This window comes from Oncorhynchus mykiss, chromosome 6 (genome assembly GCF_057628025.1).
Source record: "Oncorhynchus mykiss isolate SJ-2025 chromosome 6, ASM5762802v1, whole genome shotgun sequence".
Lineage (NCBI taxonomy): Eukaryota > Metazoa > Chordata > Actinopteri > Salmoniformes > Salmonidae > Oncorhynchus > Oncorhynchus mykiss.
In genome coordinates this window covers 49,690,386-49,713,934 of record NC_143027.1, presented here as the reverse complement: position 1 = coordinate 49,713,934, position 23,549 = coordinate 49,690,386, and the positions used below count along the sequence as shown (strand labels likewise).

Below are 23,549 nucleotides of genomic sequence, written 5' to 3'. Positions count from 1 at the left end.
TCAAACATGGTGGTGGCAGCATCATGGTTTGGGCCTGCTTTTCTTCAGCAGGGACAGGGAAGATGGTTAAAATTGATGGGAAGATGGATGGAGCCAAATACAGGACCATTCTGGAAGAAAACCTGATGGAGTCTGCAAAAGACCTGAGACTGGGACGGAGATTTGTCTTCCAACAAGACAATGATCCAAAACATAAAGCAAAATCTACAATGGAATGGTTCAAAAATAAACATATCCAGGTGTTAGAATGGCCAAGTCAAAGTCCAGACCTGAATCCAATCGAGAATCTGTGGAAAGAACTGAAAACTGCTGTTCACAAATGCTCTCCATCCAACCTCACTGAGCTCGAGCTGTTTTGCAAGGAGGAATGGGAAAAAATGTCAGTCTCTCGATGTGCAAAACTGATAGAGACATACCCCAAGCGACTTACAGCTGTAATCGCAGCAAAAGGTGGCGCTACAAAGTATTAACTTAAGGGGGCTGAATAATTTTGCACGCCCAATTTTTCAGTGTTTGATTTGTTAAAAAAGTTTGAAATATCCAATAAATGTCGTTCCACTTCATGATTGTGTCCCACTTGTTGTTGATTCTTCACAAAAAAATACAGTTTTATATCTTTGTTTGAAGCCTGAAATGTGGCAAAAGGTCGCAAAGTTCAAGGGGGCCGAATACTTTCGCAAGGCACTGTACCTACGTATATATATATAGATATATACATACATGCATACATACACACACACACACACACACACACACACACACACACACACATACATACACCATTTTCCTCTTCCCGCTCGGTGCTTCTCTCACCCTATCCTCATTGCGTCTCTCAATACATACATTTTAAACAAACTTACAAACAGAAATTAAACAAAAAAGCTCAGTTTAAACCAAGAGGTTAGGTTCCACACATGGAACGTACAGTGTAGTTGTGAAATACATAGATCCCGCCATTCTAAGAGAATCCTTGCAGCATAATAGCTGATACCTCAGGTTCTAGTTAATTTAGATAAGATTCCCATACTTTGTAGAACTGGTCTGTTTTAGAATGCAATTTCCATGTCAGATATTCCAGAGGCACCCATTCAAATAGTATCTTATGCCAATCTTTAATAGAAGGAACCTTATCACTAATCCACTGTAAAATGATGTTTTTCCTCACTGCGAAGGTAAGGATGTTGTAAAGCCTCCTTTTACCCACAGAAGTAACCTGCCTACTAGGGAGACCTAACATTAAAGAAACTGGGTCCAATTCTAGATCAACCCCTAGGATCTTGTCAATCTTTTCAGTATCTTTGTATTTTGGTACATGACCATAAACAATGTGTTATGTTGCTTGTTTCAGTTTTGCATTTAAGACACTGAGGAGAAGAGGAAGTGGGGCTAAAAGCATGTCTGCGATTTGGGGATATATGCAATCTGTGTAGTACTGTATCTTTGATTGGGACCTGTTAGTGGTTGTTTTGTGATTTTAAATTTTGTTGACGGAAAAAAAGACATTGCTTTTCCATTCGTTTTTTTTCTTTTAACATTAGTCCCAATTTCTTTTAAATGTTTTTACATTCACACTAAACCTCGACAGTAAATATTTTCTCTAGGGTTTTATTCAGTAGGGTGCACTGTAGCAAAACATTATTGCAGCAGAAAACAACAAGCATGTCTGATTGGACACAGGACAAGTTCAGGTAGTCCCTCCCTGTTGTGTGTTTTCTTTTGTTTTCGTAACTTTTGAATATGACCCATGTCATCGTAGTTGGAGTCTAGACCACAGTCATTGTCAAGATGATAATTCTCCTTTACAATGTGTCTTATAAGTCAGTGGCCCTGTGAGACTTTGTTGGCTTTGTTGGTTCCCTCATCAGGTGGCGACGCTGACCAAAGTGCTGAATGTGACCACTATGACCAGGTAAAGCCTCCATTAGTGGTTTTCTTTGCTTATTAACCTATGCCTTCCAAATATTGATGATCCAAGCTTCTTTGAAAATATATATAAGAACTTATCAACTACAAGCAACACTAGACTCTATTATTACGGTGGGAGATTTGAATACGGTCTTAAATACCTCTATGGACCGGAAAGGAAATCGCACTACAAACTATCACCCTTGGGCACTTAAGGAAATCATGAATGTCATGGATATATTGGAATTAGTGGATATATGGAGACTTAAATACCCTGAACTAGTGAGACATACATGGCGGAGGCTTAATCAAGCTAGTCGTCTTGACTACTTTCTTATGCCATTCTCTCTGGCACCAAAGGTTTAATATATATATATATATATTTTAAGTGTTTATAGGGGACATAATGCAGTCGGATCATCACATAATTGGCATATATATATTTCTCTTGCAGAATTTCCACGTGGGTTAGGATATTGGAAATTTAATCAAAGCCTACTTGATGATAAATTGTTTAGAACTAGGACAGGAGAGTTTAAAACTTTTTCAGACATAACATAGGTACAGCAGATCCCCTTATTGTATGGGACACTTTTAAATGTGCCTTTTAGAGGCCATGCAATTCAGTACTCATCTATAAAACAAAAGCAATTTAGATCAAAAGAGTCCATATTAACAAAGGATATTGAAGGACTAACAGTACAGTTAGATAGCAATAAAAACTGTACCGTAGAGGCACAGAATAAGTTAGAGGAAAAACAAAGAAATGGAGGAACTTATTCAAGAAAGATCCAATGTAATATATTATAAAAATAAAGTGAACTAGGTGGAATATGGGGGAAAATGCACAAAATTATTTTTGAATCTTCAATATAGAAATGCTACCAAAATAAATGTATTGAAACTTGTTACAAATGATGGAGTCATGCATGACTCACCGAATTATATTCGGAGGAAGTAAAGTACTTTAAGAATATGTTTTCATTTCAGTCTCCTCCATCTCCACTAACTGAAACTAATTGAATGGATTTTTTTCAGAATAATAATGTCAAATTAACATCTGTACAGAAAGACTCATGTGAAGGCCAAATTACAGAGCAGGAACTTCTTGATGCAGTTAAAGCCTTTAAGTCTGGGAAAACTGCAGGGCTGGATGGCATACCAGTGGAAGTATACCAAATGTTTTTTTTTATATACTCAGAGGACCATTATTAGCATGTTTTAACCACTCCTATATAAATGGTAAATTATCAGATACGCAACAAGGTCTGATATCATTATTTCTGAAACAGGACCCAAGTGGTATATATAAAGATCCAGTCCATTTAAAAATTGGAGACCTCTTACACTTCAGTGTTGTGATGCAAAAATCCTAGCAAAATGCTTTGGCCATAGAATTAAAAAAGTGTTATCAGACAGGTTTTTTACATGGACGATACATTGGAGATAATATAAGACAAGTACTGGAAACAATAGAACACTATGAAATATCTGGGACACCAGGCCTGGTTTTCATAGCTGATTTTGAAAAGGCTTTTGATAAAGTACGACTGGAGTTTATATATAAATGCTTAGAATATTTCAATTTTGGGGAATCTCTTATTAAATGTGTTAATGTATATTATTATTATTATTATTATTATTATTATTATTATTAAATGAGTTATGTATAGTAACCCTGGGTGTAAAATAGTACATAATGGCTACTTCGCAGAACGTTTTAAACTGTCAAGAGGAGTAAAACAAGGTTGTCCACTATCGGCATATCTATTTATTATTGCCATCAAACAATAATATTAAGGGATTAGAAATCCTTGGGTTAACTAAGGTGACGATTCATGTTTTCTTTTAAAAACCACAATTAGAATCCACGGCCTCATAGAGGAGCTAGATATTTTGCTATCCTCTCTGGATTAAAACTAAATTATGATGTGTTCTATATTATGTATTGGATCACAAAAAGAATGCTGATTTTACATTACCATGTAGTTTACCAATTAAATGGTCTGACGGAGATGTGGACGTACTCGGTATACAAATCCCAAAAGAAAGAAATTATCTCACTCCCAATACATTTTTATAGAAAGTTATCAAAAATAGATAAGATCTTGCTTCCGTGGAAAGGAAAATATCTGTCTATTTGTGGAAAAATCACCCTGCTTAACTCTTTAGTTATATCACAGTTGACCTATTAGCTTATGGTTTTTCCTACACCCAGTGACCTGCTTTTTAAATTATATGGAAAAAAAATATTCAATTTTATTTGGAATCGGCAAGCCAGACAAAATTAAAAGGGCCTATTTATATTACCGAATATGAATTGGGAGGGCTGAAATGATTCAATATTAAAGCGTTAGAGCTCTCACTAAAGGCATCAGTCATACAAAAGTTATACTTAAATCTAAACGGGTTCTCTAATAAATTGGTAGGAATGTCTCATCCTATGTTCAAGAATGGCCTTTTTCCCTTTATTCAGATTACACCTGCTCACTTCGGTTGTTTGAAAAGGAAATAATCTCCAAAATATATATAGATATTTTAAACAAGCCTTAAACAGTTGGTTGCAATTTCAGTTTAATCCACCTGAAAAGACAGAACAAATAATACAACAAATATTGTGGTTAAACTCAAATAAACTAATTGATTAAAATAACGTATAAAAAAATAAAAAAAGGTATAATTTTAGTGAATGATATCATATATAGGACTGGTGGGGTTATGTCACACATGCAGCTAACACAGACATATGGAAATGTCTGCTCTACCCAAAATTACAACTAATTAATTGGAGCATTACCACATAAATGGAAGGGGGAAAAAAGTAAGGAACTTGTATGTCGGCCCTGTATTAAAGAAAGTAAATTGTTAAAGAAAAGTGTGATAAATAAAAACATATACCAATTTCATTTAAGGACCAAAAAACTGACAGCTGTGCCATATATATTTCAAAATAGTTCCATTCCATGGCACATGGTTTATGAAATGATACGCAAAACAACGCCGTGTTCAAAACTTAAAAAAACAAATTTTGCTGTACGAAACTCTTGCAACCAATAGAATCTTATATATTTGGGGGATACAATCTTCCCAGCTCTGCAGATTTTGCTGTGAGGAGGCAGAGTCATTAGCTCATTAATTTTGGTATTGTCCATATGTAGCTTGTTTTTGGTCACAGGTCCAGGAATGGCTGAAGAATTGCAACATTTGCCTAGAACTAACGCTGCAGATGGCAATATTGGGTGTTTTGGAAAGCCATAGTCAAGCAATCAATAATATTATTATTATTATTATTTTAGTAAAATTTTTAATTTTTAATTTACCATCTGTAGAAGCTATGAGAATAGAAAGGTTCAGTACTTTTGTGAAGCATCACAGCACCGTTGAAAAATATATGGCAAATAGAAATCCAAAATGGATCATGTTGAGAGATAGATGGGAGGGGGTGAATGGAGCTGAAGGGTGGGACTAATAACAAGATAAACAATGTAAAACATACGGGGTCTGTAAAATGTATATAGGCTCAGAAATTTTGCGAAATAGCATAGTTACAAATAGAAGTCAAACTGGATGGACATCAGAAATGGAGGAAGGACTAAAAACAAACAAAATATAACTATTGTAAAATAGATTGTCTGTAAAATTTGTAAACGATGTCTAAACTGAAGGTAGAAGCGTAAGTGTTTATTAGTTTACTCCAATTGGGGGAAGGGTGGTAGGGTTTGCGGGGAATAGTAAAGGTATGTTCTTAAAGTATGTGTATCTATACATGTGTATATGTATGCATATGTGTATGTACAGTGGGGGGGGGGGGGGGGGTATTTAGTCAGCCACCAATTGTGCAAGTTCTCCCACTTAAAAAGATGAGAGGCCTGTAATTTTCATCGTAGGTAGACTTCAACTATGACAGACAAAATGAGAAAAGAAAATCACATTGTAGGATTTTTAATAAATTTATTTGCAAATTATGGTGGAAAATACTTTACTTTATAGTGCACTATAATATAGGGAATAGGGTGCCATTTGGAATGCATAGATGCTCACAGATCAATCGGCACAGTCTGTATACTAACGCCGTTTTCCTCGGCAGTGTCCAGAAAGAGACCATTCCTGTCCTCTTGTCTGGTCAAGACGCTGTCGTGCGCTCTCAAACAGGATCGGGTAGGATGCATTTCCAGCTCTTTATGCTTCCTTTTGATGTTTAACTGCATATTATTTTTTATATATTCCACATTTGGGAAGTATTCAGATCCTTTGACTTTTTCCAAATTCTCTTATTACTGCCTTATTCTAAAATGGATTAAATACATTTTTTCCCTCATCAATCCATACACAACCCCATAAAGGTTTTTGGACATTTTTGCAAATGTAAAAAAAACACAAGTATTCATACTCTGCTATGAGACTCGAAATTGAGCTTTGGTGCGTCCTGTTTCCACTGATCGTCCTTGATGTTTCTGTAACTTCATCGGAGTCCACCTGTTGTAATTTCAATTGATTGGACATGATTTGGAAAGGCACACATATAAGGCCCCACAGTTGAGCTAAAACAAAAGCCATGAGGTCGAGTGAATTGTCCGTTAGAGCTCCAAGACAGGATTGTGTTGAGGCACAGATCTGGGGAAGCGTACCAAAAAATGTCTGCAGCATTGAAGGTCCCCAAGAACAGTGGCCTCTATCATTCTTAAATGGAAGAAGTTTGGAACCACAAAGACTCGGTTCACCATAAGCACACAGCCAAGACAACGCAGGAGTGGCTCCGGGACAGGCCTCTGAATGTCCTTGAGTGGCCCAGGAGAACCCGGACTTCTCTGGAGAAACCTGAAAATAGCTTTGCAATGACGCTCCCCATCCAACCTGACAGAGCTTGTGAGGATCTGCAGAGAAAAATGGGGGAGACTCCCCAAATACAGTTGTTCCAAGCTTGTAGCGTCATACCCAAGAAGAGTTGAAGCTGTAATCGCTGCCAAAGGTGCTTCAAAAAAGTCCTGAGTAATGGGTTTGAATACTTATGTAAATGTGATATTTCAGTTTATTTTTGTAATACATTTGCAAACATTTCTAAATATGTTTTTGCTTTGTCAGTATGGGGTATTGTGTGTAGATTGATGAGGGGCAATAAACTATTAAATACATTTTAGAATACGTCCGTAACTTAACAATGTAGGGAAAAAAGTGAGGGGGCCTGAATACTTTCGGAGTACGCTGTTCTTTTCCTGAAGAAGCCTAATTACCATACACGTTGTTTGGGGAATGGGAGAATATTTTCTTCTATATACATTGTACAGATTTAATCATTCAGCAACGTTGTTTGGAGAGGATGCAGATACTTTTTAATTTTAGAGCTTTGTGTGAGGAATAGTCCTCAAGTGAAATGTTTTCCTTTTTGTACTGGAATGTCTAGGTAAAACTCTTGCCTACGGGATACCGCTTGTTCAGTCTTTACAAGCAGTGGAACCAAAAATTAAGGCAAGTACACTGATTTGTTTATTAAAATTAATTTTAAAAGGGTCAACATATTATTTGCATGATATCCAGGAACCGCTTTAATGTCAGAGAATAACCAGCTCATTGCCTAAGAATAGTGTGATCATGTGCATGTAGGGTTGATATATACATACGTGCATACAGTTGAAGCTGTAAGTTTACATACACTTAGGTTGGAGTTATTAAAACTGTTTTTTCAACCACTCCACAAATTTCTTGTTAACAAACTATAGTTTTGGCAAGTCGGTTAGGCCATCTACTTTGTGCATGACACAATGCATTTTTCCAAACCAGACTACGGTTTGCAACTGCACATGGGGACAAAGATTGTACTTTTTGGAGAAATGTCCTCTGATCTGAGGATACAAAAATCTAGCTGTTTGGCCATAATGACCATTGTTATGTTTGGAGGAAAAGGGGGAGGCTTACAAGCTGAAGAACACGATCCCAACCGTGAAGCACGGTGTTGGCGGCATCATGTTGTGGGTGTGCTTTGCTGCATGAGGGACTGGTGCACTTCACAAAATAGAGAGATGTATGTATTTAAGTCTATATTAGAAGGTTAATGAAATCAGGAGAGAATGAGAAGGATGTCCCAGTAATCCTTCATCTTGGATTTCTGGAAAAAAAATGGAAAAGTTTCCAGAGTTGATACCCTATATCTGTGTGCCTAAATCTTCTGCATATCCTTTCTCCAGAGAGGGGATGGGCCTCTTGCTGTCATCGTGGTCCCCACCAGAGAGGTATGCCCAGGTCATTTTCTCTTGTCTTTCTCCCACTTGTTGTTCATCTTTACTTTTCTAACCTGTCCAACTTCTCACCTGAGTGCATGTGTTATACAATGAGTTATACAATGAGTCACTGTGCAGTTGTCATTTGTACAACATTTGTACAACATTTGTACAACATAATGGATGTTGAGTTTGAGTTGGTACCACTTTGATTTCTTCTTGATTTTTGTTCCCCCTCAGCTGGCCCAGCAGAGCTTTCAGATCTTCCAGAAGCTCCTCAAGGTACAGTAAGGTTGTGCCCCAAATGACACCCTATTCCTTTTCTAGACCCAAATGACACCATATTCCCTTTTTAGTGCACTTCTTTTGACCATTTTTCATAGGGCTCTGGTCAGAGTGTAGCGCTATATAGGGGGTGCCTTTTGGGATGCATCCCTAGTTTTTCTGCCCAGCAAAGCACTACACCCACAGTCAGCCAGAAAAGCATTGGGATGTGATGGGCTCGTTTCCCCTGGCTGTCTGCTTATTGTACTGTACCTTCATTCCCATCCCTCTCCTCTTGCCAGCCTTTCACATGGATCGTGCCTGGAGTCCTGATGGGGGGCGAGAAGAGGAAGGCAGAGAAAGCCAGGTTTTTTTTCCCCCCATTGATTGACTTTTGGTAGCATATAGGTTATTGGGGGAAGCTTTCACTATAATTGGTGTCAGTGGATCCAACCTAGGCTGTGTGTGTGTGTGCTTACATTACTATCTGTCTGTTTAGGCTGCGTAAAGGGATTAACATTCTGATCACCACGCCGGGCCGACTGGTGGACCACATCAAGAACACGCTGAGCATAGCCTTCAGCGCTGTCCGGTGGCTCATCCTGGACGAGGCTGACCGGTACACTCACTCACCTCACTCACCTCACTCACTCACTCACACTCTTTTACCTCTTTGCTTTATGGTGAATGAGTGGTTCTGTGTTTGTCGGGGTGTAGGATTCTGGACCTGGGCTTTGAGAAGGACCTGACAGTGATCCTCAATTCCTTGAATGCCACTGGACCTCCCAGGCAGAACGTGCTCCTGTCTGCTACTCTTACAGATGGTAAGCTGCCCAAGTGTCTCGAATAAGACCTGAGTCCTGTTTGTTAGGCACCAAATGAAAGGAAATGGGGAGGAACTGCATTTTACATTTTAGTCATTTAGCAGCATCTTATCCAGAACGACTATCAGTAGTGCATGCATACGTTTTTCATACTGGTCACTTGTGGGAATCGAAGCCACAACCTTGGCGTTGCAAGCGCCATGATCTACCAACTGGGCCACACGGAATCAAATCTATTTATATAGCCCTTCTTACATCAGCTGATATCTCAAAGTGCTGTACAGAAACCCAGCCTAAAACCCCAAACAGCAAGCAATAGCGGTGTAGCAGCACAGTGGCTAGGAAAAACTCCCTAGAAAGGCCAAAACCTAGACAGGAACCAGGCTATGAGGGGTGGCCAGTCCTCTTATGGCTGTGTCGGGTGGAGATTATAACAGAAGATGTTCAACTGTTCATAAATGACCAGCATGGTCAAATAATAATCACAGTAGTTGTCGAGGGTGCAACAAGTCAGCACCTCAGGAGTAAATGTCAGTTGGCTTTTCATAGCCGATCATTAAGAGTATCTCTACCGCTCTTGCTGTCTCTAGAGAGTTGAAAACAGCAGGCCTGGGACAGGTAGCACGTCTGGTGAACAGGTTGGTGTTCCATAACGGCAGGCAGAACAGTTGAAACTGGAGCAGCAGCACTGCCAGGTGGACTGGGGACAGCAAGGAGTCATCATGCAAGGTAGTCCTGAGGCATGGTCCTCGGGCTCAGGTCCTCCGAGAGAAATAAAGAGAAGAGAGAATTAGAGAGAGCATACTTAAATTCACACAGGACACCGGATAAGACCGGAGAAGTACTCCAGCTATAACAGACTGACCCTAGCCCCCCGACACATAAACTACTGCAGCATAAACATTGGAGGCTGAGACAGGAGGGGTCAGGAGACACTGTGGCCCCATCCACTGATACCCCCGACAGGGCCAAACAGGCAGGATACAACCCCACCCTCTTTGCCAAAGCACAGCCCCCACACCACTAGATGGATATCTTCAACCACCAACCTACCATCCTGAGACAAGGCCGAGTATAGCCCACAAAGATCTCCGCCACGGCACAACCCAAGGGGGGCGCCAACCCAGACAGGAAGATCACGTCAGTGACTCAACCCACGCAAGTGACGCACCCCTCCTAGGGACGGCATGGAATCATCATCATCATTACTTTGGGTGTAATCATTAGTGCACACTGTAACGTTTTGCAACAAAAAATGTAAAAAAGAATTCTTGGACAAGTTCACGTTAGTCCCTCCCTAATATGGTCTGTTTGGTCCCAGCTAACTGGGACTGCAGGCAACAGGCCAATCAGATCGGTCTGTGTGTGACAGCTGCTATATCAGCTCTCTTGTGGACCAATAGAACATACCTCAATATATATTTAGACAGTAAAGCTAACATTTTTAAATTTGTCTCAATACTTCAGCATTTTATATTTGTGATCAAATTAGGCTACAGTATTTTAGGGTATTTTAATATCTGTTTTACTGTTTAGAAATTAAAGCATTATCTTGTGCCCCCAATTGAAGAAGGAATACGTATTTGGACAGATTCACTTATAGTGTATTAAAGCAGTCAAAGTTTAGCATTTTGTCCCTTGTTACTTGCACTCAATGACTTATCAATGACCCAAGCCCAGCTCAGTTAATCCCTACCATTGTGTTGCTGAGTTGTCATAATGCTTCAGCAAATGTACATTATACCAGGGGCGTTGGTAGACACAATGTGAGTAACTTAATTTATGTCCATCTAACTGCCCTGAATGCCTCTGTTGATCCTACAGCGATCGAATGCAGTAATCATGTGCAGATGAACCAGAGTTATACTGTTAGCACTGAGGCGGTGTGGCCTAGTAGGAAGTCCCTGTGTGCAGCTCTCCCTGCACTAACGTAAATAACATGAGCATGTCTACAGTGCATTTGGAAAGTATTCAGACCCCTTGACTTTTTCCACATACATTACAGCCTTATTGTAAAATTGAGGAAAAAGACAATTTAAAACTTGTTATGGATAGGGGTATTTGGAATTTTGCATGACTGAGGTGTCCAAAGTAAACTGCCTGTTACTCAGGCCCAGAAGCTAGGATTTGCATATGCATGGTAGTATTGGATAGAAAACACTCTCTAAAGTTTAGAGAACTGATTTGGCAGGCGAAAACCCGAGGACCAATCTTTTATTTTTGACCTGCCAGCCAATTCCAAGCTTAAGCTATTGAAACCAAAGACTTTCGCCTCCCAAATTGCAGTTCTTATGGCTTCCACTAGATGTCAACAGTCTTTATACATGGTTTCAGGCTTGTATTCTGAAAAACCAACAAGGAATAGTTGTTTATTCTCAGGAAGTCCCATGGCGAACTTAATCTCATTGCACGTGTGACCGAGGGAGCGTGCTGCGTTCTTTTCCTTTCCTATTGAAAATAGTTTGCTCCAAATGAAGTATTATCGTTTATTTAGATATTAGAGTACCTAATAATGAATTAGAAACGTCGTTTGATTTGTTTGGATGAACTTTACTGGTAACTTTTGGAACTCGTATGTCTGCATTCTGAACGGGTGGATTACTGAACTCAATGACACCTACTAAATGGACTATTTGGGATATATATATATATATATATATAAGGAATTTATCGAACAAAACGACCATGCATTGTGTTCCTGGGACTCTTGTGATTGTGATCAGAGGAAGATCTGCAAAGGCAAGTCACCTATTTTATTGCTATTTGGGATTTTGTGACACCTGTGCTTGTTTGGATAATATGCTGTTGTGGGGCGCTGACCAGATAATCGAATGCTGTGCTTTCGCCGTAAAGCCTTTTTGAAGGTTGTTAGATTAGCTTAGAATCTTGGCAAAGAATCATGTATGACACTTGTATTATCATGAAGGTTTAGTATGACATTTTCTGTATTTTGGTTTTGGCGCTCTGCAATTAAAAAAAAAATAAGGTGTAGTTTCAGACTGAGGCTCAGAATTAGAAGAATAGTCATCTGAGATGTCATGATTAATTTCTTCCCCATCATCTGAGTCAAATTTGACAAATGTATACATAAAAAAACCATTGATCACATTTACAGAAGAATTCAGTCCCTTTACTCAGTACTTTGTTGAAGCACCTTTGGCAGCGATTACAGCCTCTTCTTCTTGGCTATGACGCTACAAGCTTGGCACACCTGTATTTGGAGTTTCTCCCATTGTTTTCTGCAGACCCTCTCAAGCTCTGTCAGGTTGGATGGGGAGTGTTGCTGAACAGCTGTTTTCAGGTCTCTACAGAGATGTTTGATCATGCTCTGGCTGGGCCGCTCAAGGACATTGAGACCTGTCCCGAAGCCACTCCTGCGTTGTCTTGGCTGTGTGCTTAGTTAGGGTCGTTGTCCTGTTGGAAGGTGAACCTTTGCCCCAGTCTGAGATCCTGAGTGCTCTGGAGCAGGCTTTCATCAAGTATCTCTCTAATTTGCTCGGTTAATCTTTTCCACGATCCTGACTAGCCAACCAGTCCCTGCCGCTGAAAAACATCCCCACAGCATGATGCTGCCACCACCATGCTTCACCGTAGGGATGGTGCCAGGTTACGTCCAGACGTGACGCTTGGCATTCAGACAAAGAGTTCAATAGCTGGTTTCATCAGACCAGACAGTCTTGTTTCTCATGGTGTGAGTCCTTTAGGTGCCTTTTGACAAACTCCTAGTGGTCTGTCATGTGCCTTATATTGAGGAGTGGCTTCTGTCTGGTCACTCTACCATAAAGGCCTGATTGGTGGAGTGCTGCGGAGATGGTTGTCCTTCTGGAAGGTTCTCCCATCTCCACAGAGGAACTCTGGAGCTCTGTCAGTGACCATCAGGTTCTTGGTCACCTCCCTGACCAAGGCCCTTCTCCCCCGATTGCTCAGTTTGGCCAGGCTGCCAGCTCTAGGACGAGTCTTGGTTGTTGCAAACTTCTCCCATTTAAGAATGATGGAGGCCACTGTGTTCTTGGGGACCTTCAATGCTGCAGACATTTTTTGGTACCCTTTCACAGATCTGTGCCTCGACACAATCCTGTCTCGGTGCTCTACGGACAATTCCTTTGACCTCATGTCTTGGTTTTTGCTTTAACATGCACTGTCTAGTGATGCACCAATATGACATTTTTGGCTGATACCGATGTCCGATATTTTCCTTGTAAAAAAAAAACGATACCAATAACAAATATTTCACATTTTTGCGGCCTTTCAAGCATTCTAGTACAGTTAAATAGTTAACACACACACGGAAGAGGCCTAAGGCACTGCATCTCAGTGCAAGAGGCGTAACTACAGTCCCTGGTTCGAATCCAGGCTCTATCACATCCGGCTGTGATTGGGAGTCCCATAGGGCGGTGCACAATTGGCCCAGTGTCGCCGGGGTAGGCTCATTGTAAATAAGAGTTTGTTCTTAACTGACTTGCCTAGTTAAATGTAGGTTACATGTTATGCCCCTGAAAAAGGGGAGAAATAATCACGAGAGTGATACGGTCTTGTTTCCTCAATAACTTTTAGTGCAATCATTTTACAAAAGTAACACATTTTACCGAACATATCTACCGGAAATAGATAGTTAGGGTACAAGGCTTATTCACGTCACAACAGTATTCACTGAAACAGATACTAATTTCAATATAACTGTCAAGCACAAAGCTTTAATCAGTAAACCATAACTCAATTTATCAACAGGCAATAGTGTTTGAAAAACCATTATGCAAATAACACCGCAAAATATCTTATTAACAACGCACATGTTCATTCACAATCGACATAAAATGGCAACTACTCTCAGTACGTAGCTATTCTTCGCTGCAACCGAGCAGGGCTCATATTACTCTCTGCAAACTTAACTCTAACTTCCTCAAGATGTTACTAAGACACACCTTAAACACTCTTGGCATGTTAGCGAGTTATTACATTTAAATTACTCTTTTTTTAAAACATTTTTTATCAATAACATACCTGAAAAGGGGGAGAAATAATCACGAGAGCGATACGGTCTTGTTTCCTCAATAATAACTTTTAGTGCAATGAGAAAAGACTGCGATTTCCCCGGGAACTTGGGTGGAGACCAGAGCAATCGATCTTAGGCTCATGGATTAAGAGCATTTAGATCACAGATTAACATTTTTACCCTTCCATTAGGCACCACAAAATGAAGTAATCAACATAACGTTTACACATTCCTCTCACAATTCGTACCCTTTGTACACTTGATGGATTTGAACTTTAACACAATTATATGAATTATCAATCAATCAACTAATACTGAATGCATGATCTTTTTAACCTTAGATGTTTTAAGATCTTCACATACTATGAACTTACTAATACTTTTTAATGTATAACAGGCTATGAATATTTCCTTTAACCTTTCATACCATACACACCATACTGACCCCAAAAATATTTTAGGGGCATTTACAGTTTAAATGCACCGTAGCCGAATACATTTAAACTCAGTTTTTCACAATTCCTGACATTTAATCCTAGTAGAAATTCCCTGTCTTAGGTCAGTTAGGATCACCACTTTATTTTATGAATGTGAAATGTCAGAATAATAGTTGCGAGAATTATTTATCAGATTTTATTTCTTTCATCACATTCCCAGTTGGTCAGAAGTTTACATACATTCAGTTAGTATTTGATAGCCTTGCCTTTTTAAATTGTTCAACTTGGATCAAACATTTTGGGTAGCCTTCCACAAGCTTCACGCAATAAGTTGGGTGAATTTAGCCCATTCCTCCTGACAAAGCTGGTGTAACTGAGTCAGGTTAGAAGGCCTCCTTGCTCACACACGCCTTTTCATTTCTGCCCACAAATTTTCTGTAGGATTGAGGTCAGGGCTATGTGATGGCCACTCCAACACCTTGACTTTGCTGTCCTTAAGCCATTTTGCCACAACTTTGGAAGTATGCTTGTCCATTTGGAAGACCCATTTACAACCAAGATTTAACTTCCTGACTGATGTCTTGAGATGTTGCTTCAATATATCCACATAATTTTCCTTCCTCATGAAGCCATCTATTTTCTGAAGTGCACCAGTCCCTCCTGCAGCAAAGCACCCTCACAACATGATGCTGCCACCCCTGTGCTTCACGGTTGGGATAGTGTTTTTCGGCTTGCAAGCCTCCCCCTTTTTCCTCCAAACATAACTATGGTCATTATGGCCAAACAGTTCTATTTTTGTTTCATCAGACCAGAGGACATTTCTCCAAAAAGTACGATCTTTGTCCCCATATGCAGTTGCACACCGTAGTCTGGCTTTTTCATGACGGTTTTGGAGCAGTGGCTTCTTCCTTGCTGAGCGGCCTTTCAGGTTATGTCGATATAGGACTCGTTTTACTGTGGATATACATACTTTTGTACCTGTTTCCTCAGCATCTTCACAAGGTCCTTTGCCGTTGTTCTGGGATTGATTTGGTCTTTTCGCACCAAAGTACGTTCATCTCTAGGAGACAGAACGCGTCTCCTTCCTGAGCGCTATGACGGCTGCATGGTCCCATGGTGTTTATACTTGCGTATTATTGTTTGTACAGATGAACGTGGTACCTTCAGGGGTTTGGAAATTGCTCCAAAGGATGAACCAGACTTGTGGATGTCTACAGTTTTTTTTTTTCCCTGAAGTCTTGGCTGATTTCTTTTGATTTTCCCATGTCAGAGGCACTGAGTTTGAAGGTAGGCCTTGAAATACATCCACAGGTACACCTCCAATTGACTCAAATGATGTCAATCAGCCTATCAGAAGCTTCTAAAGCCATGGAATTTTCCAAGCTGTTTAAAGGCACACTGACCGCTGGAATTGTGTTACAGTGAATTATAAACGAAATAATCTTGTCTGTAAACAATTGTTGGAAAAATTACTTGTCTTGCACAAAGTAGATGTCCTAACCGACTTGCCAAAACTATAGTTTTTTAACGAGAAATGTGTGGTGGTTGAAAAACAAGTTTTAATGACTCCAACCTTAGTGTATGTAAACTTTCGACTTCAACTGTACATATTTAGGGAGTGACAATGGACTTTGGATTGTACATTTTGTATGATATTTTACAAGACAGTGTATGACACCACTAACATTGTGTGCCTGGCATAGAGATGTGTGTACAGTGCCTTCAGACAGTATTCATACCCCTTCACTTATTCCACATTTTGTTGTTACAGGCTGAATTTAAAATGAATTAAATTGAGATTGTCTCGATTTATCTCACTGTTCTAATGAATGTTGTGTTGGCAGGCTTATCCCGGTTAGCTGCGATCAGCATGAAGGAGCCGGTCAGCATCCAGGTGGGAGAGAACTCGGAGGGGATCAACGATCTAACTCCGGACCCCACCACAGTCCAGGGCAAGTCGGACCGCTTTGCTGTTCCCGAGAGGCTGCAGCAGCACATGGTGGTGGTTCCCAGCAAACTAAGGCTGGTCTGCCTGGCAGCCTTCATCCTGTCCAAGTGCAAGGTAAGCAGGGTCTGGTATTGGGTGTAGTTTTCCCTAGATGCTGATCTGATCTTGGGTCAGTTTTCGCTTTTCTCTCACTAAAGATTGAGATTAGGCTTGGGGGATGTGAAGGTGGTCCTACATCTGTGCCTGGGAGAAACTTCTGCCCAGAATGCACAGTCCACATGCAGATAGCCAACCCCCAAATATCAACCTATCTTATTGTTTGTGTTAAATCGGGGAGCTCGATTAGTCTTACCATTCTGGGTAACTAAGTAGGGATGTTAATCGGTTAGCTTCTGAAAATTACATTTGACCAGTCGTGCTTATTGGTCTGCAGGCTAATTTGCATAATTTAGTGGAATTGAATTGGTGCGTGTATATTTTCGTTAGTCATGCATCTTATGACACGTGCACAGCATACAGAGCCTAGTTTGAGTGGAATATCCTACCACATGTCAGACAGCATAAGATTAGATCCTCAGTGGAGTGGAACTTGCTTTTCGTAAGCCCAGTCACTGTGCAACGATTCTAAATTAAATTGCGTGTTTCTCTCCCGTTCTATTGGTTTTCATAACTTTCGTTTCCCAGAAGCCAAAGGCCCAATCTTAGTCATATTACCAACGCATCCTAGTTGTTATACTTACTATGCACCCCTCTTTCTAAGTTTCTAACAGAGATTTTCCTCTGTCACATATGGAACCGCTAGCATTAGGTGTGCTGTTTCAAGTGGTGTTTTCCCCCCGAATTGCATTTTGGCAAATGTTTGAATGCCTTTAAAAAAAAAAAAAAAAAAATATATATATATATATATATATATATATATATATATATATATATATATATATATATATATATATATATATATATATATATATATATATATATATATATATATACTGCATATATATTTTTGCTACTGCTTCATTACAGGAGTTACATGTTCAATAATTGGCTATTCAATTTTGACTGATAAGACAATAGGCTTGCTTTTGGCGCATGTTTCCATTAAGCTCGTAAGGGAAACTGTCCGGTCCTTGTGTGCATGCCTAGTATCAGAGAGCAAGAGGCGAAGCTAGAGGTTTCACTCTCGCCAAAATCTGTCCAAAATAAGCCCAATGTGTTTCTATGTTGCCTGCCTTCAAGCCTTTTAACACTGTTAGGGCGGATAAATAAGCGTCTCGTCATTATATACAGATCTCTAATAGTATTTTCTGTTGGTCACGTCGTTTTACTGTTTAGATTTTTTTTTACTGTTTGTTAACCGGTTAATGAGATTTTTTTTATTCGGCAGCAAAAGTGACTGAAATTTGCATCCCTAAAGTAAAGGATATGCACATTGTCCCATTTTATATTATGGCTGTGTTTATCCTCTCACCCCTGCAGTTTGAGAAGGGTCACAAGATAATTGTGTTTGTGTCGAGTTGTGAGGCAGTGGAGTTCCTGCTGATCCTTTTCAACGCCGTGCTCTCTGGGCCAAAAGCCAAACAGCAGCCTCCGCTCAGCTTCTTCCGTCTCCACGGCAACATGAAGCAGGAGGTGAGACCCTACTTTTTTAACCTACCATGTACCCATGTGACTGTTGCATGTTAGTACAGGACTGTTTTACATTTGTGTTACACAGGCATCACTTCCAGGGCCTTCTCTGGAGCAGCAGCACAGTCTTTCCAATGAAGGCTGCTTTTAGTCAGGGTCAGAGAGTGGCTATACCATGCCCTGTGTTGCTACTAACCAGCTGGTGTAGTGTGGCAGTCACCAGGCCATGCCCTGTGGCTGTACCCGGGGAGGAGCTGAGGGCTAATGCCCTGCCCAGTGTTCACCCCTGTCCCAGGGCTGCTAATGACAGTCAACGGGGGCTGCCCATATGGCACCTCTGGGGGCGTGGGACTGGAGATGGGCAGTGGGCACAAGCTCTGGTTATATATTAAAGAGGAATGGGTCAGGTGGCAGTATGGACGGCAGAGGCTGTCATCGAGGCTGGATCTACGTCTCAAATGGCACCCTATTCCGTATATAGTGCACTGCTTTGGTCAAAAGTAGTGCACTATGTTGGGGATAGGATGCCACTTGGGATTCGGACAGAGTTATTATGGATGTGTTTGGTAATAGGAGTGCACAGGCTTGGGCCCCTTACAACTGCTCCTGTGACGAGGATAGTAGGTGACACAGCTGTTATTGCACCTGAAACAGATTGTCCTCCACAAATACCCTTTATGGATTTTGGTGTTGTCTTATATGGGCAAATCATTTTTTACCTGTACAAAATTAAACAACAAACTTTATTTTTAACAGGAAAGGACAGAAGTTTTTCAAGAGTTCTCTCTCTGCAAGACTGGAATTCTGCTCTGTACGGTAAGCCAGCTCAACGTTTGAGACACTGCCTGGGCCTAAATGACGCCGGATATCTTCCTGCGGGTTGAGGGAAACCGTTAGATTAAATAATGACTGTCGTACCAGGTCTAAATTGTGTAGCCCTGGGTCCCAGGCAGCGAGTGGCCTGAGTATCAGCCCCTGTTTGCTGGAAGAAAAATACAGAATATCCCTGCCCTGTGGGAACCAGCCCAGCTTCTCTTTCCATTAGCTTTGGCATTTTGCTAAAAAGTTCCCTAGGCAACTGAGCTTGCCATGGACTTAAACCCAGAACTGTTGCCTCTCAAAATCATTTTCACTTGATGTTGTGAAAGGTTGCATGGCCAGTTCTTGTCATCCTTCCTTACACCCCTCTCTCACTCTGTCTCTCTGTTTCTCACCCCCCCCCCCCCCCATCTCCTTCACTACTTGATTGGTCATTCAATTCAATTGCTTAGTTCCTAGATATTTGTCCTTTGCCATTCGTTTGGACTTGCATTCTTTCAACCAGCCACTGAGGCACACCGTCCCACGATGTCAAAACAATATCAACAATGACAACTTCATTTTGGGGAAATGAAATGTGTGTGAATGAGAGACCCCTTAATGCTAAATGACAAGGCTGAATGAATAAGTGGTTCTAATCCGTCTGACAGGCTTGGCAGGGCCCAGCACTGGCCTCCATCTGTACTGGCTGGCCAGGCCAGCATCGCTACTCCACCCCTCCCTAGGCAGTCCAGTGTGCCCGGCCAATACACAGCTCATCCTGGCCCTGCCACTGGCAACCGAAGGCCAAATGCAGCATCTTCCCTCTTCCTAGCACTCCAATATCAGCTATTTATTTATATTATACGCTACAGCAGCGCAGCTGGCCACAAACCACAATGGCCTCCCAGACCAATAAAGACAATGGCCTTTTTGAAATGTTAGCCCATTTCAAACAAACTCCTGTGCGTGCACACATTTGACCAGGAAAATGTACTACTTCTTACCTACTTCTTAAATCTTACCTACAAGTCAGAGGGTTGGTTTCAGCCTTGCATTGGGAGGCCCACGACATCAAACTCATTATTTTTTATTTTTTTCTCCAGGATGTTGCAGCACGTGGACTTGACATGCCTCAGGTGACATGGATTGTACAGGTAAAATTCTAATATAAGAACATGACATTACTGTCCATAGAGGGTTTCCAAGTGAAATGTCAGATATTTGTATTTAAATTAGTAATTTGTGTGTCTGTGTTTCAGTACAACCCTCCAACCACTCCAGCAGAGTACGTGCACCGCGTCGGGCGAACTGCCCGTATAGGAGCTAAGGGAAGCAGCCTTCTCTTTCTCACCCCTGCTGAAATGTCCTATGTCACTTCTCTAGCAAATCACAATATCAGGTAGGTCTGTGGATGATCACTCAACATCCCTTCTCTAACCCGTGTTGCCATGTTCACAACCTTTTTATGGTTGTGTGACACATCTCCACACAGTCTGTCTGCGTCTCCAACTCTAAAGTTAGTCTTATTTGTACTTTTCTATGCTCCATATAAGACTGTGAAACACTTTTCTCTCCCAGTCCTGTTCTCATACACGTGGTCTGTATGGTTTTACTTTGTGCACGCACACACTAATGCTTCATTCCCAAGCTCTTAGTGTAGCCCGGGCTGAATCGTCTGGGCAGATCAATCTCTGTGAAGGGGAGCACTGACAGCCACTGAGCAGAGCTGTCACCCTCTATGGTCATGTGCCTACCAGGACTAGACTAATCACACACCGCCACTGCTCACAATGTCATTTACCACAAGCAACATGACAGAATGCTGCTAGGGTGGGGCGTTGGGCATTGCGGAACATCCCGCACCCCACATCTATTTTTATGGGCACAAGCACTGTTCATGACACAAACTGTTCACACCCCTCTTGTTGGCGGAGAGAGTTTTAAAGCGTATTTCCTGCAATTCTACACATTTTGTCATGGGGCGCAAAGAAAATGGTTAAGCACATTTTCATGCAATTCTGTACATTTTGCCATGTCTAATGTGATATGTGCACGCACAGGAGTTTGTTTGAAATGGGCTAACATTTCAAAAAGGCCATTGTCTTTATTGATCTGGGAGGCCATTGTGGTTTGTGGCCTCCTGCCGAACCCACAGTTTGGGAACCACTGTGCTATAGGTTTATTAAAAGGGTTTAGGACGAGGGAGTAAGACATCCGGAGAGATCCAATAGAAAGTCATACTACAAAAGTCTCACTACTTTGTGTCTTTAGAACAATCACCCGTTTGAGGCTTTCACAATGTTTGGATTTCCCCAAATGTACTTACTTGATAGTTTTTTGAAAGCAGTCCACAGTGGAACTCAGGGTGTCTGGGGTGTATTCACTAGGAAGCAAATGTAACCATAGGGGCCAAAAAATGGAATGGACCTACCTGAATTTGTCCAATAAGAAACTCTTCTTTTTGTTTAAAAAAAAATTCTGCATCAAAACGGTTTGCTACGGTTTGCACAGTGCACTAATGAATACACCCCTGTTGTCAACTGTTCCTCCAGCCTGTCCGAGATGAAGATGGAGATGATTCTGTCAACGCTAATGCTGGACGACCGCTTCAAAGTCAGGGGAAAGTATGACGGCAAGGTGAGGTAGCAACAAGCTCAACACATTTTATACTTATAAGACTACATTCAGCTTTCACCAATGTTAAAAGTGCTTTCCTTCTGGTCAGTTCAATCCACATAACTTGTGTGTGTTGTGCACCTGTGTGTGTCTGTAGAAGTCTTCCGGGGCTCCGGAGCAGGAGGTGCAGGAAAGAGCAACTGTCCTACAGACAGAGTTTGAGAACGTTGTCCATAACGATAACAATTCTGTCCAAGCAGCCAAGAGAGGTGTGTTAAATTTGTTTAAAATTTGCACACAAGAAAAGACAAGGCAATAAAATGAGAGTTTAAAGACAAAGGAAAACTGCAGGAGAGGGATAGTATGGCACCTCCCCCTTTCCATTTTTAAAACAGAATCCTAACATTTAAAAAAATCTAATAGTTGGGTATAACACAAAAAAAAGAACAGATTTAAGCACATGGGTAAAAAAATTAAATAAATTCAAGTTAAATGCACAATCACCATGCGTTACAAACCAACTTCACCTAACATTGCTGGGTTAAACGGACAAAAAAAGCGAAGAATTCTATGTTTAACATGATCATTGACATTATATTGTATACAGCAGGAAAGTTTGGGTACAGAATCAAAAGAATGGCTTCCTCATTATGAGAGAATGGTATTCTCACTAACAGTTTGTCTGGTTGACTGGTTAAAACTCCTGTTTTGTGGTCCTCGTTTTAGTGACGTTCTCTCATCGCTTTCCTCTGTTGCTTTAGCCTTGCAGTCCTTCCTACGGGCGTACACTGCCTACCCATCCAACATGAAGCACATCTTCCATATCAAAGCCCTGCACCTGGGCCACGCCGCCAAGAGCTTCGGCCTGAGGGACGCCCCACAGGGCCTGGTCACCGCCCCTGCCAAGGGCTCCAACAAAGACAAGGGACAGGCCAAGGGCAAGAGGTGAGCCTAAACACTGCGGCACCGCTAGCATTACTGAACTGTCTTGTCACTTTCTTACTGTCATTCATACATCTTCTTTTTTTAATGTAAAAATGTGTTGTTTAGCATGTACAGTTGAAGTCGGAAGTTGACATACACCTACATATATTAAACTCTGTTTTTCACAATTCCTAACATTAATCCTAGTAAAAATTCCCTGTTTTAGGTCAGTTAGGATCACCACTTTATTTTAAGAATGTGAAATGTCATAATAGCAGAGAATAATTTATTTCAGCTTTTATTTCTTTCATGACATTCCCAGTGGGTTAGAAGTTTACATACTCATGTGGAATTTGGTACCATTGTCTTTAAATTGTTTGTCTTGGGTCAAATGTTTTGGGTAAACTTCCAAAAGCTTCCCGCAATAAGTTGGGTGAATTCCTCCTGACAGAGCTGGTGTAACTGAGTCAGGTATGTAGGCCTCCTTGCTCGCGCACACTTTTTCAGTTCTGCCCACACATTTTCTATAGGATTGAGGTCAGGGCTTTGTGATGGCCACTCCAATACCTTGACTTTGTTGTCCTTAAGCCATTTTGCCACAACTTTGGAAATATGCTTGGGGTCATTGTCTATTTGGAAGACCCATTTGTGACCAAGCTTTAACTTCCTGACTGATGTCTTGAGATGTTGCTTCAATATATCCACATCATTTTTCCTCCCTCATGATGCCATCTATTTTGTGAAATGCGCCAGTCCCTCTTGCAGCAAAGCACCTCCACAACATGATGCTGCCACCCCCGTGCTTCACTGTTGGGATGGTGTTCTTCGGCTTGCAAGCATTGCCCCTTTTCCTCCAAACAAAGTGATGGTCATTATGGCCAAACAGTTCTATTTTTGTTTCATCAGGCCAGGGGACATTGCTCCAAAAAAGTACAATCTTTGTCCCCATGTGCAGTTGCAAACTGTAGTCTGGCTTTTTTATGGCGGTTTGGG

The 23,549-nt window shown here is 41.0% G+C and overlaps 1 protein-coding gene across 4 annotated transcripts in view; it reads left to right on the top strand.

Moving 5' to 3' along the window:
- Positions 1 to 23,549, top strand: part of ddx31 (DEAD-box helicase 31) — a 53,663-nt gene that overhangs the window by 5,361 nt on the left and 24,753 nt on the right. For all 4 annotated transcript variants that reach the window (XM_021606692.3, XM_021606694.3, XM_021606693.3 and 1 more), the window contains exons 5-20: positions 1,866 to 1,909; positions 5,993 to 6,063; positions 7,307 to 7,371; positions 8,088 to 8,132; positions 8,361 to 8,402; positions 8,687 to 8,751; positions 8,884 to 9,003; positions 9,102 to 9,208; positions 16,483 to 16,700; positions 18,066 to 18,218; positions 18,972 to 19,031; positions 20,120 to 20,170; positions 20,276 to 20,415; positions 21,569 to 21,653; positions 21,790 to 21,901; positions 22,394 to 22,577. In XM_021606692.3, the coding sequence (XP_021462367.3) occupies positions 1,866 to 1,909; positions 5,993 to 6,063; positions 7,307 to 7,371; positions 8,088 to 8,132; positions 8,361 to 8,402; positions 8,687 to 8,751; positions 8,884 to 9,003; positions 9,102 to 9,208; positions 16,483 to 16,700; positions 18,066 to 18,218; positions 18,972 to 19,031; positions 20,120 to 20,170; positions 20,276 to 20,415; positions 21,569 to 21,653; positions 21,790 to 21,901; positions 22,394 to 22,577 (1,562 nt within the window). The remainder of the gene's footprint in view (positions 1 to 1,865; positions 1,910 to 5,992; positions 6,064 to 7,306; positions 7,372 to 8,087; positions 8,133 to 8,360; positions 8,403 to 8,686; positions 8,752 to 8,883; positions 9,004 to 9,101; positions 9,209 to 16,482; positions 16,701 to 18,065; positions 18,219 to 18,971; positions 19,032 to 20,119; positions 20,171 to 20,275; positions 20,416 to 21,568; positions 21,654 to 21,789; positions 21,902 to 22,393; positions 22,578 to 23,549) is intronic.